General features: G+C 41.9%; 1 protein-coding gene across 2 annotated transcripts; it reads right to left on the bottom strand.

Moving 5' to 3' along the window:
• Positions 1 to 4723: 4723 nt before the first annotated feature.
• On the bottom strand, positions 4724 to 13188 carry LTO1 (LTO1 maturation factor of ABCE1). Of its 2 annotated transcripts, none has more exons than XM_083466146.1 (5): positions 13029 to 13188; positions 10237 to 10342; positions 9845 to 9915; positions 7542 to 7659; positions 4724 to 6687 (listed from the first exon to the last, which is right to left on the bottom strand). In XM_083466146.1, the coding sequence occupies exons 1-5, from the start codon at positions 13085 to 13087 to the stop codon at positions 6619 to 6621; spliced, it is 423 nt and encodes a 140-aa protein (XP_083322272.1). In that variant the 5' UTR covers positions 13088 to 13188; the 3' UTR covers positions 4724 to 6618. The 2 variants fall into 2 exon arrangements, with proteins under 2 accessions (XP_083322272.1, XP_083322273.1); XM_083466147.1 differs by having other exon boundaries at positions 10257 to 10342.
• Between the last annotated feature and the right edge of the window lie 1087 nt (positions 13189 to 14275).

The following is a 14275-nucleotide window of genomic DNA, read 5'->3' as shown; positions in this document are numbered from 1 at the left end:
CAGTTTACTGATGCTTCAAGTTACAGACGCTTCAGCTTACAGACTCTACTAACCCAGAAATAGTACCTCGGGTTAAGAACTTTGCTTCATGTTGAGAACAGAAATTGCATGGTGGTTGCGCGGCGGCAGCAGGAAGTGCCATTAGCTAAAGTGGTGCCTCAGGTTAAGAAGTTTCAGGTTAAGAACAAACCTCCAGAACGAATTAAGTTGTAACCCAAGGTACCACTGTATGTTAACAGTCAGTCCCTCTTATCAGGGAACTGTAGCTTTGTGAGGGGAATAATAAAAGGTAAAGGACCCCTGACAGTTAAGTCCAGTAGCGAACGACTCTGGGATTGCGGCACTCATCTCGCTTTACTGGCCAAGGAAGCTGACGTTTGTCCGCAGACAGTTTTTTGGGGTCATGTGGCCAGCATGACTAAGCCGCTTCTGGCAAACCAGAGCAGCGCACGGAAACGCTGTTTACCTTCCTGCCGGAGCGGTACCTATTTATCTACTTGCACTTTGACGTGCTTTTGAACTGCTGGGTTGGCAGGAGCAGAGACCAAGCAACGGGAGCTTAACCTGTCGCGGGGATTTGAACCGCCGACCTTCCGATCGGCAATCCCTAGGCTCAGTGGTTTAGACCACAGCACCACCCTAACAACTTTCAGCACCCTTAACAAACTGCTGTTCCCAGAATTATTCGAGGGGCAGCCCACAACTGTTCTAAGTGGCATATTGCAGATGAAATTTTCAAACTCATATACCTTATTTCTGGCCTCTAAACTGTTCCCTCATTTCTCATAAATTGTTTATCTTGTATTCACCATATTCTTCTGGTCATTCTGAATATTTTTATTTGCTGCTGTTTAAAAATAATCATGAAATAAAAACTGCAGCAATCGTATTACTCCCCTGCTGTTTGCTTCCCGCCTGGACTACTATGTGAAAAATTAATATTCAAGCCCAGAAACCAGATATTAAGAACGTCTGCAAGATTGGCTCTCTGCTCCTACTGGTATTCAAATGATGCCCAGAGATCTCTTACGCTTATCTGATTTACCCCCACAGCCCTTTGAACTACAAGGAATGTACCCTCACAGTTTAAACTCCGGAATTCAGGAGGCAGGAATTGGCCTCAGAGAACAAATGCTCTTGGGGAAGGAATTCACTGAACTCAGCCTCCAGATCTACTGGATTCTTTAAACTATGAGGGAGAATGTTCCATTCATTTTACCTCATTTTACCTGGCAATTTACCTCAGAATAAGATCCACTAAACATAGGACAGGTAGGTAACCTAATGCCAGGAGGCTGGATGGGGCCCAATCGCCTTCTCAATCTAGCCTGCAGACAGTCCACGAATCATTGTGTTTTTACATGAGTAGAATGTGTGCTTTTATTTAAAATGCACCTCTGGGTTATTTGTGGGGCATAGGAATTTGTTCATATTACCGTATTTTTCAAAATATAGTCCGGCCTCCCACATGGTCTGAGGGATGGTGGACTGGCCCATGGCTGAAAAAGGCTGCTGACCCCTGACATAGGAGGATTCACTTCTCAGTAAACATACATAGGACTATGCTGTTAGTGAACAAGTGAGCAGAATATTGCCACCCCTCATACATCCATATGCAAAAGGTCCAGAGTCATGGTTCCCAACCATGCCCACAGGAGGGCAATTTTTAAGGGGGGCAATTTGAGAATGAGTTGTAAACAGCTAATGGCCTTTTAGGCTTCCTCCACATGAATAGTTTTTGAAAAATAAGAATTATATGTCGGGGGGGGGGGGGAATCAGGATTTTAGAGATGCTGAGGTGGGGCATGGCCAAAAAAAGGCTGGGAACCACTGGTCTAGAGGTTTATGTTAAAAGGGGACACAATGTTCTGCCCTAGACTCATCGTTAGGAATGGTGGGTTAGAAGGCTTTTAAATGAAATAAATAGCTCACCCTTAGGTCCCACTGAAATCAATATGTGTAACTAACACTCACCCAAAAATTGTGATTTTATTCATTTTGGGGTGAGGTATTGTTGTTTTTTGCAGCTACCATGGATGGTTATTTCTATAGATGTCGGCTGTGTGTTTTTAATGTTATAAACACTCTTGAGGGCAGGATTGAGCTACTTTGGCAGGATATAAGTGATTTAAAAAATATTAAAATTAATTAATGGTCCGTTTTAAGGAATGTGAGCAATGAAGCTGCACTTGGGCAAAATTGCTGTAAGGTCCTATTATATTTGCACTCATGAAAGCTATTGAAGTTATTTAACTCGTAATACCGAAAATTACCCCCCATTACAGGCTGCAATCATATACATATATACCTGGGGGAAAGCTCCATTGACCTCAGTGGTTTATGGTAAATACACGGGGGTGGGAAACCTCAAGCCTAGGGGCTGAACGCAATCCTCCCAGACAGTGTCCCCTTCCAAGGTCCTTGAACTGTAACATTATCTTGCTTGCAAGGATGGAGAGTGGCGTGTGTCCAGCCACAGATGTATCCAGCAGCCATAATCCCCAGAAGGCTGCCTATGAAGGAATGCAGCCCTTGGGCTGAAAATGCCCCCCCCCCTGCCTAGGGTCACCCTTTACATATTAATGCATTTATTTACTAATCTTTTTGTGATCTTTGGTTTGACTACTTTGCCAACTGTATAGACCTACATCCTTGCAAGGAAAGTTCACATGGCATTCTAACTAATAGTCAAAAGGACCATCAAGCCAAGTGGCATTAACGACGTTTAAAGTCTTCTAAACCTCAAGCTATTCTGCTCTAACCATTTTTTAAATAATCAAATTAACTAATTGGCAGAATGGGTTGCAGACAAGGAAACATAAAAGGCAGCATGCTACTTAGGATCAAAGCACAAGGGTCATTTTTGTCTGTGTCAAACATGAGTGTAATATCTTGTACAAGGGAGACATTTTCTTATATATTTTAATGGTCCAGGTTGTGTTACTCCTAAGTGTAGAGTCTTTGATATAATTAAATCTTCACCTTAAAAGCTGCCGCCTAGAAAGAGACATTCCACACTTGGCATGGTGTATATTTAATTTGGTAGTACTGAGAACAATAGGCGTAGACATAAAAGAGTTTATGGATCTTAGGTTTCAAAAACCTTGCAAACCGAGATTAATCTAATCTCCTTTGTGTAAACCAGACCCATATAAAGGAATCAACACCTTTCCTAAGCTAGTCTGTAATATTAGGGGGCAGGTGGATTTGTTGCTAATTTACAACCATTCCTCCAAAGGTACACACTATACAGCTGGACAGTAAGGAGGTCACCAAAGATTTTTACATACATAGTCATCGGCTCTTAACAAAAATTAATCTAATGTAAAAGTCTCAGTGGCTAACTTCCGAAGCAGAGGAACTCAACAAATGTCTCTAGACAGAAATCCATATGCAAATTAACTCTTAATGGATAAATTGCACACGAATCATTTTGGAAATAACTTTAAAGTTACAAATAAACTGTGATCCTCGGATGAAGGGCAGTATATAAATTTAATAAATTTAAATCAATAAACGTGTCTCTTACAAGTGTCAATTTGTACCTTTATATTTCCAAAATTGGTGTGTGCATTTATCGGTCCTACAACATAAATCAAACCATCAGATTTAATAAACTGATGATCTTCTTCTGGTATAGTGGTCCTGATTAGGTGGGAGAAGGAACTGCCAGAGGATCCCTTCTAAGCCCTCTCATGGTGCTCCAACCTATAGTCCCTTCTCACCTGTTGAAGCAATACAGATTTCTGTCAAGGAGGCAGAGAAGTCTCTGCAGTTGGCCATTTCTAGAAAAACAAAGAGATAGCTGCCATATATAATGCAAGGTTTTTTAGCCAAGCGTACAGTATTTTATAAAACTGAAAATTAAGTCTCTGGGCAACAAATGGCCTGTCTCTGTTACTGCACACATACATGTTTGGATTCAGAAATGTGCAACTGGAAAGTCACTCAGACAAAGGAACTTGTGTGTCTCTTTTTCCCCACATCAGTCCGTTGCACCAGACAAAAATATTCTCATGTGGGGTTGGAGCATCTCCAGAGTGGCAAAGGTGAGGCACAGGAGGTTGCAGTTCCACTGGTGCACATCTAGCTAGGTTGGGAAAAGGCAACATGTTGTTTGTGGGCTCTAAAGCCCATCAACTCTGAACACTGGCTAGATCCATGCCCTTGACTGCAAATCTGCAATATTATTTCAACCTCCTCAGCCATTATAATTAGGTAAATGTAAACACATGAACAAATGCTCTAGCTCCATTCCCCCATTGCCATTTTCATTGCTTTCCTACTCAGAGCTGGCAAGCCTCTGTAGCGGGGAACCTTTTGTACCGGTGGAGGATTCCCATGTGGTTTAGAACCCTAGAAAAACCAGGATTTTAAAACAGGTAGTGATGGGGGAGCCTCTATGAATTGGGAAATTAAAAGACTGGTGATGGGAGTAGGAGAAAGCAAACATGCTACCAGCTTATGACCTGGTTGCATTAGTCTATTGTAACTTTTGAAGAAGGCTTATGTATACTGTTTTTCTCAATTTTACTTAATGGGGCATATAGCTAAATTACTTCTGGTCCCCTTGCTAGAGACTCCTCCCCCTTCATTACGCCCTCACATTAGTTTATTTTAGCTAATTTGTGTCCCCTCACAAAAATCTGACTAAATTAAGTGGGTTAATAAATTCTCATGAGTCTGCACTTTAGATAGTGAACTGGACTGCCACAAGAGAGAATATGAAGAAAAAGGTTTTAATACAAAGAAAAGGATATTCCAAAGTGACATCTAACACCAGACAGGGGACACAATACAAAACAGGCTGTGGATGTGACCATCTCATGCAGTACATTTGAGTCCCACGATCAGCATTACAAACAATATTAAGAGGTGTAGTTATGAACAAAATGTGAGTAAATGGTTACAACTGAACAATCCACCATGGACATGAATGAAGATTATCCTGCATCAGAACAAATGTCAGGGAGAAGAATATTTGCTTGTTTGCAATGGAAAAAATCCTGAAATCTCATTGAAATGAAAAGGCAAAGCTGGAAATCACTGTACTGCATGATACAATGAAGCTGTAAAAACATGGAAAGCTGTGTAACATAAAAATGGGTCCTCGGGGGGGTGGGGTGGTTTCAGTATTTTATTTTACCAAAGCAGTTTAAGCATACAACATTCCATTCATTTTGGAGGTTAAATTTTAAGGATTACATGTCTATATATGAAAAAAGGATCTCTTGAAAAATTCTCAACCGCCTTTGGAATTTCCAGTGAAACACAAAAGCAGTTTTACATCTTTATTTCCTAGATGATATATTTACTTTTCCCACTAGGTGGCCCTAAACTAGCAGCTTGCTTACAGAGATCTATTTGGTAGCTTAAACAGAAAGGATACCTTTCTCCTTGCATGGATGCAGCACATGTATATAGAGCAAGATAATAGAGGGAAACCAGAGCTATGGGTCAGCTTCTTCTTTGCCCTGTGCCCAACAAACATGCATGGGTTTTGTTGTTGTTGTTGCTGCTGTTGTTGTTTTGGGGGGAATCACACCTAAATTGAGTTATTACATAATCATGTTCACAGGCACCAAGAATATCATCCACTCCATTTAAAAAGTGAATATTTCAAGTACAGAGATGCTGAGATTAAAAATGGGTAGGGAAGAAAGAGTCAACACTGTCAGTGGGAATCCCAAAAACTGCAAGGAAACACTGGCTTTTGCAAGCAAACCATCCAACTTCCTTTAGCTGAGCATGTATGCTGGTCTCATGTTGTCAAGTAATGTGGCGACAAAGAACAGAGTGAAGAAATAGATTTCCCTAGCCAGAGCTGAGAGTTAAACTGGTACTTACTTTACTTACCCTTAACTGCAACCAGTTAAGGGCACAGGTAGGAGGAAAAGGGGTACACTGGGCCAATTTGTTCCCTTCCTAATAGGATCCTTTAAAAAGCTTAAAGAACCGCAGCCAGGGCAGGTGTGTGTGTGCTGGCCCACAAAGGCACTTGAAATGTTCTGCAAAGGCTCCCACTTCTGTTTCCTTATTTTGATGAGAGTCTAATTGTATTTTCTAGAAAAAGTATTAAAGCCAGGCTAAGTCATTTCCACATCTCAGTACTGAAGATATTTCTTATCTCAGTGTGTGAGATATTTCAAAGGAAAAGTGGTGTTTTGGAATGAAACATTCTTTGAGGGCCAGCAGGTCAGATATCTATTAAAAAATATGCTTTCATCTGTGAACTATATCACTATAGTAATATCAGCTGAGACTGCACAGCATGCCGGGGGGGGGGGAGACACAACTACATATAAGGATAACATCTGTTTTACAGATTAGGTTGCTGCATTTCTTGCACTAATATAGTGCGATATATCTTTACACACATTTGCCAGGAGAATGTCAGGTTTACAAATGAAATTTTGAAAGTGTTTACAAGACCCAGATCAAAGTATCTGAAGTCATTTCAAAGTTACCTACTCAATACAAATGACACCAGTATATTAACAAGCCACTGTGTTGTAGTCCAATTTCCAATATTAATTTCTAGCCTCATTTTCTCCACTCAAGATTTCACCACTTCTTTAGTAGCCTGATGGGAGTTCTTTTCTCCATTTGTGGTCCTTTTCAGAATGTAAGTGCAGATCCTTCAGCACCAAGTCTAACACTAGAAGGAATATGCAGCAATGAACGAACCTAAAATGAAAAACAGAAATTGTAAGCAATGGTTTTTATAGTTATACTATGCATTATCCTCAAGTGATATACATAATTAGTCACACTCAGAACAGATCCATTAAAGCCAATGACCCTAAGCTTACTTAGTATGATTTAGTTGGATATTACCAGTTAGTTAAGTTACATTGGGTGACATCTTACTCAGTGCTTCCCCCCCCCCCCAGAAAAATAGGTGCCGGTACTCACCATGTTGTTACGGTAAGGGCCACATTTTTTAACAGCAACAAAAGATGTGCCAGTACTGCGTGCCCCTTGAGTGCCCCCTGACAAAAAGCACTAATCTTACTGTGTCCGTACGCTTCAGGAATGGCTTTTTGCACATGCAGTGGGACTTTCCTCTCTTTCCCTCTGAACTACAGCACCCTGCACACCTCCAAAATCTGTTCCATATTCTCCAAAGCAGATTTTGGGAGACATGGGAAGGTATGGAGGGGGGTGGGAAACAGGGGGGCGGGTCTGCTCATGCAACACTGGATATCAGCTATTATTCCATGGGAATAGCATACAATTTGAATACAGTGGTGCCTCGCAAGATGAAAATAATTCATTCCGCGAGTCTTTTCATCTTGCGATGTTTTTCGTCTTGCGAAGCACGGTCCGTCGCAACTGCGCCTCTTCAAGCGGCTTTTAAAAAAAGCGCAAGACGTTTTCGTCGTGCAAAGCAAGTCCATAGGGAAATTCGTCTAGCGAAGCAACGCAAAACCCTTTCGTCTAGCGAGTTTTTCGTCTTGCGAGGCATTCGTCTTGCGGGGCACCACTGTACAGCTGAAATGAATACTCCTTTTATTCCAACACTAAAATCAGTTTCTAACCTGTTTAAACCGTCCTCTGATTTTCTCCAGGTCTTCCTGAAGTTTTTCATAGGCTGGGTCCTCACAAGGAAATGTCCGAATCATCTCTATTAATGACTCTAGAGCTTTTATCTTTTTACTGAAAAAATAAGACCATTTTATTTTACAAACAGTATTTAATAATTTGATGTTTTGAAAGGCAGACTTTGGTCACACAATCCCTTCAAATGTATTCTGCTACTGTTATTCATTTCAGCATCATACCACCAAGATGGACAACTCACAAAAAGCAAAGCTATGTTCACAAATATCTACCACTGAGATGTGGGACCCACTTTGACAATGGCCCCTTATGCCTTGGCATCAATAATACCTGGAAAGGCAAATCACGCAAGTCAGGACTGTGATACCCAGACTAGCACTGCCTCATTCTGAGGGATTGCAACAGAGAGCCTTGCCATTTGACCAATCCACAGAATTTCTTTTTGCCCCCATTTATTAGACCAGCATGAGATGCAGCCATGCTACCCTAGAATTATATGTAGTAATCCATTTGAAAACCTGTTCTTCTGAAATATCTTCAAAACATATATAGATAGTAGCACACTTTGGACATTCAAATTGAATGTGTGAAGAGAGTACCTTTCCTCACCTCCAGTGAAATGCTTTGCAAATGTGTCTGCATTTCCATTTTGTCTTTTTTGCACAGGATCTTGGCTGAAGTCAGAAAAAGCCTTCCTGCTTTGTGCTCACAACATGGTGCCCATGAGCGCACAAGCATACATGGCAGCCTTCCCTAGCATTCATAGGGTCTCCTCTCCACTGAAAATAGGTTTGAAGTAAGCATTCTACTGTAGCCAACAGAATAGGTAAGAGAGCTCATTTTCTCCAGTTTGCATATGGGCCCCCCAAGAGAAGCTTAATCAACCAACTGATTCCTTAAATCAAATGACAACCCTAAATTATTTCCTGTTCCATAGAAGGGAACATTCAGTAACTAAAAAAGATGCTTGAACAAATGGAATTTGAACAAAGATGTTCCACACCTGTATCTTCTACCTGTATGCGGAACAACACCAGCTCAGAATTTTTTTCCATATACCTCTTAAAGAATTCATGTAAACACAGGTTTTCAGCATGCTTAGTGAGGGCAATTCAGCAACAAATGCAGCAGAACAAATGACACGGGTTAGGGCCACAGGTTACATCATGTATGCTGTGCATTGGACAAAAAATACTACATTTCAGTTGTTTTTCAGAGTACTAACTAGCAATGCAATCAAAACTTTTAAATAAACATCCCTATTTAGCAATCTGGCACTTGCTGGGTCAGAGCGGCATCCATTTGCCAGGCAGCGAGCCCAGAAATGCTTGTCTATATATATAAAAAACCCTGATATCCTACACATGACCTCATCTCTTAATGTCTAGCAGTGGATTCCTGCCAGTTAACAGTCACCTCTGTATCTGAAGGAGGAATGGAAACTGCATCCACATGATATTTAGTGGTGGTCATTGCCAAAACACTTAAAAATACAGAGGTAATCCAGCCAGACCAGCATGAAAGCATGTTATAAAGAGGTGGTAGAGAGAGGAGAGACACATGGTTTAACTTACATCCCTTTGTTTCAGAAGGTAAAAACATCTGTACTGCCCAGTGAAAGTCAACCGAATACCATGCTTGAGCATTGCTAAATTTGGAAAGCCAGAATCATGTTTTCTGAATCCTGATATAGATGTAATGTTGCTGAACACAAATAAAATGGTACAATGTACGATACTGTGCTAAGAGTTATTGGTATGATATAGGTGTCACATAATACTCGCTCCACATTTGTTAAAACCCAAGCACTTAGTGTGGCAGCATCTACACTTTGGAACTGTATTATTTTTGGCGCCAGCTAAAAATGTTCTTGTTTACTCAAGCCTACCCAGTTGCTTAGAAAAGCTGATGTGAATTTTAAACCGTTTCAGTATTTTAACTTCTTGTATGTTTTAATATATTGTAATTTCCCCCTCACTTTATGGTTCTATCTTTTTGTAAAATGTTTTGAGGGTGTGTGTTTTTACACAACCAAGCAGTGTATAAATTTCATGAAATAAAATTAATAGATATTTGATGCTTAAATCCTGGTCACTCTTAGTGACCAGCGCTGCTACCTCCCCAGTTATTTTATTGTTGGTGTTATGGTCTTATGGTGTTACGTTCTCTCTCCTCCTTCTACTGTGATATTATCTGCTCTCTCGCTCTCTCTCTCTTTTTAATCTGAAGGAAACAAAGAGAACCAATGCATGATACACTGGCTTTATTTTTTAAAACCTACCTGTTTTTCTCATCAGAGCCTTTATGAAGCAATTTCTGCCATGTCATTGCAAAACCAAGATATGATCCAATCTACAAATTTGGAAAGAGATCATTTAATTTTCCTTGTTATGCCAATTATGTCTTTTTCATTTAAGAAAATCTCAGATATGTATTTAACGGGACTTACTTCCATGTAAATATACTTAAGAATGAAGCCTAAACGAACCTGTTTGAATCTAGGATTGTTACTACAATATGAATTTTGCATGGAACTTGGATATGTCCAATAACAGAACAGCAGAAACAGTGATGCTCGCTTTATAGATGAATATACATTCAGGCTCCAAGAAACACAGATTGTCATGTTGCTTCTTTTGATCAAAATGCTCGTTTTATTTTTTTAACACATACTTCTAAACCAATCTTTGCACCTTGTTGTATGCCATATTGCCTTCCTTCAAGGAGTCCAGCACATGTTCCTTCAGCATATCCTTCCTGATAGCCTTCACCATGAAATCTGAAATGAAAGATTTTGAAAGAGCTGTTAGGCTGAAGCAGCGAAAGAGTGCTTGCACCTTGGAGGCTAACAGCCCAATCCTATGCATGTTAACTTCAAAAGGAGCCCCACTGAGTGTTAACCAGCTTGAATGGGATTAACTATGTGCAGTTGATTTCTTCAAGTATGACCAAACTTCGCTACATCATCTTAGTGCTACATACTTTTTATTGGGTGGCATACAAATAAGGCAAATAAGAAAATAAAGTTATACAGTTAAGTAAAGCCATCTAGCTATATGGCCCCCCCCCCCAAAGTAATAACTCATTGTCTTTGTCCATGGAGTTTTCTTGGCAGGGATACTGGAGTGGCTTGCCAGTTCCTACTCCAGGTGGATGACGTTTGGTCAAAACTCTCCACTATGACCTGTCCATCTTGGGTGGCCCTGCAAGACATAGCTCATAGCTTCTCTGAGTTATTCAAGCCCCTTCGCCATGGCAAGGCTCACTGGAAGGACAGATCCTGAAGCTGAGGCTCCAATACTTTGGCCACCTCATCAGAAGAGAAGACTCCCTGGAAAAGACCCTGATGTTGGGAAAGATGGAGGGCACAAGGAGAAGGGTACGTAAGAGGACGAGATGGTTGGACAATGTTCTCGAAGCTACGAACATGAGTTTGACCAAGCTGCGGGAGGCAGTGGAAAACAGGAGTGCCTGGCATGCTCTGGTCCATGGGTTCATGAAGAGTCGGACATGAATAAACAACAAGAATTCATATTTTGTTGAATTCATAAAACCTAAGGACAGGACAGAACTTCTGGAAAAAGAGCTTCAAGGGGATCCAGCAGCAAGCCATACTTTTAGAAAGTCATCTTAAGCTTCTTTGAGGCAGTTCCCCCAGCAAGCAAATTATATTACAACTGAATTCCCTTAGTTTAAGTCAAGTATTTATTTTAGGTGGTGTTGAGTCTATGGTAATGCGGAGGCACTTTACTAATTTCCCACACTTTGAAAGTACTTGTCCATGGGCAGAGAGGTGGTCGAAGTTATACAACGCTATGTTCTAAACATAGATGGAAGCTGTTAGATGCTCTTTAGGTGACAGGGTTGCACTTTTAGCCCAAACTGATTCAGGTCACACAAAAAGTGTTCAAGCTGCCAAGGTTATAAATGGTTTTATAGATTTAAAGTTTCTAAGTTGTAAGGCAGATGAACTGGTATGGCAGATATGAGCCTGCGAGTACTGGAAGACTAGCCTTCCAGATCTTTTCCCATCTGGCCTGACAGAGCAGGGCCCTGACTCTGCAAAAAGCTGCAAAAGCTGAGGCTGCGGAACAGACTCTTGGGCTGGAGTATTATTTAGGGGCAGGGTCTTTGTTGTTGCTGCTGTTATTTGTTTGGGGAGTATCTCTACTTTTAGATCTTATGATTTATGTGGAAATTGTTTCAATCTGGTTGTGTACTTTTTAATGTGTTTTATATGTATCATTTACTTACTTTTGCTATGTTTCCATTCACATAATTGGTTTCATGCTGTAAGCCGCCTTGAGCATTGTTTTAACTATAGAATGGCAGCATATAAATAAAGTGATGAAAATGAGCCAGAATATATGCATTACAATTTTATTGATATATGGTCATACAGTGAAACTTGACTGACTAGCCTAGTGGTCTTAACGCTAGTGAATATGAACATACTTTGTAAAAGCTACTATTCTCATTAGGGTTCTAGGGGAAGCAAATACAACATTAAAGTGAAAAGAAACAATACAATCACACAGAACAGCCCTTCTAAGGCAGGTCACATTTACTCTTATTTTACAAACTAGAGAATGGAGGAAAAGTAAAAACTGGCCAGGCCTACCCATGAGCTTGGAGCGCGCGCTCTCTCTCTCTCTCTCTCTCTCTGTGTGTGTGTGTGAGAGAGAGAGAGAGAGAGAACCACCACCACCCCATCATTCTCTGTGCAATCTCATATTTTTAACAGTGACACAACAGGCAGAAATCTAGCAGGTTAAACTTTCCTCTGGTATTGCATCTCTGGGAGGAGGAGAAACTGCATTTCTAACACACAGGTGTTAAAATGACAGCAGCCACGGGGGGCATAATATAAGTTTATGACATTCTAAACTCTCTCATATAACACTAGGCCTCTTGGGCAGCCAACGAAGCTGAATGTTGGATGTTTCAGGAGGGGCAAAAGAAAGCACCTCTTCAATCAAACCACGGAACTCGCTCCCAGGAGCCAGCGATGGCCCCCAACGTGGACGGCTTCCAAAGAGGACTAGACAAATGGATGGGAGGAGAGAGGGCTGTCGATGGACGCAGCTGCGAGGCAGCAATGCTTCCGAAGACCAGTTGCTGGAAACCACTGCAGGGGAGCTTGGATGCTGCTTGGCCGCTGCGAGAACAGGATGCTGGGAGAGATGGACCGAAGGCCTCATCCAGAAGGGCTCTTCTTATGGGGCCGAGTTTGAGCCCAGATCTCCCAAGGCGAAAGCAGTTTCCCTGAGAGAAGCAACAGCCTCAGCACAGGGTTCCTCCCCGAGGGGCCTATAAAGCCAGGCTCAGAGCCACAAGCCTCATCACCGAGTCCAACGGGGCCCAGGGACGCCGCGCCTCTCTGCCCGATGCGGAGGCGAAGGAAGCGGGCAGAGCTCCCCGCAAAGGACGCCCAAGGCAGACCCGGGAACACCATCCGGCCCTACCTCGTCTCCGCCATGACAATGGTATCGAAGGCGTCCGACCCGCCCGCGTCAGCCTCCATGGTATACGACGGCTCCTGCCTCACCGGCTCCCAACCACCGACTGGTTCTCTCACCGTGCGGCGACGTAAGGAAGCAACGGACGGCAAGCCGGCGGGGCCAAACGCGATCGCCCTCGTCGCGCATGCTCGAAAGGACTCGGGCTTTCCCTCGTGACGTCACAGCCCGACTGGCTGGAGCGCCGCGCTCACGGTGTAGTTTTGGGCCGTTTTCCTCAAGTGCCGCGTTTCTTTGCTCCTTCCCAGGTCAGCCGCTAGAGGGCGCCGGTATTCTTCGCGAAAACGCCTCGTCTCTTTAGAGAAGCTGAATCTGAGCGCGCCGCCTTTGACTGCTGTTTATCACGAGGATAAGGGCTTCCCCTTTCGCTGTGACGCGTCGGGCGTTTTCACACGTGACGCGCAAGAAAGGAGGCAAACTTTCTGCTTTCCGGATTTCTTTTTCTCTGATATATAATATGAGATATTCCAAATTAATTATCGTACTGCTTGAGTTTATTGAGAACTATCCGACACATTTTTATTTTTAGAAACTGCATATGTTGCATTTGGTTTAATTTCGTTTTGCACAAATTCCCCTTTCTAAACAGAACAACAACCGCAAGCCCCCTCCATCTCTTCTCATCTGTGGTTGGTTAAAGACTTGTGCTACCAATATTCATGCATGTATTTGCTCTTTCAAAAATGGCACAAAATGCGAAAACAAATTGTGGCATTTTGAACTGCATTGGTGTCTTTTACTGTGTTCTACTACACTGGCAGGGTTGCTGTGGTTAAAGTATGTATAATAGTTTGGAAGTATATGAGAGTGATGGATTAGAAATATTCTATAGTGAAATGTATGAGTTCCTTTTCTTTTCTTGGCTGGTTAAAAATTGACAAAGATTTTGGACAATTTTTGAGCAGTTTTTCAAGTACCGAGTGACCCAGACATGGTCATTCAAGTGCAGCGCTGAGACATCCATCTAATCTTCCCTGCTGAAACAACAGAGCAATTCCATCCAAAGTTATCAGTCAAAATTTCCTTCTGTAAACAGTCATCTCAGCTGCTAAAACACATTGTTTATGGGGAAACTGGGAGAACTAGTAACTTTCACAGGGTGACACTGAGCAAAGAGCAAGGTCCAATTTAGTTGATTCCCTTGCAGCCTCCGACCTAGATGCAAGCAACACATACCAAGAAGTACAAGATAC

Source organism: Podarcis liolepis (genome assembly GCF_965112155.1).
Source record: "Podarcis liolepis genome assembly, chromosome: 1".
Taxonomy (NCBI): domain Eukaryota; kingdom Metazoa; phylum Chordata; class Lepidosauria; order Squamata; family Lacertidae; genus Podarcis; species Podarcis liolepis.
The sequence above is the reverse complement of the archived record's forward strand: the minus strand, read 5'-3'. Positions and strand labels throughout refer to the sequence as shown.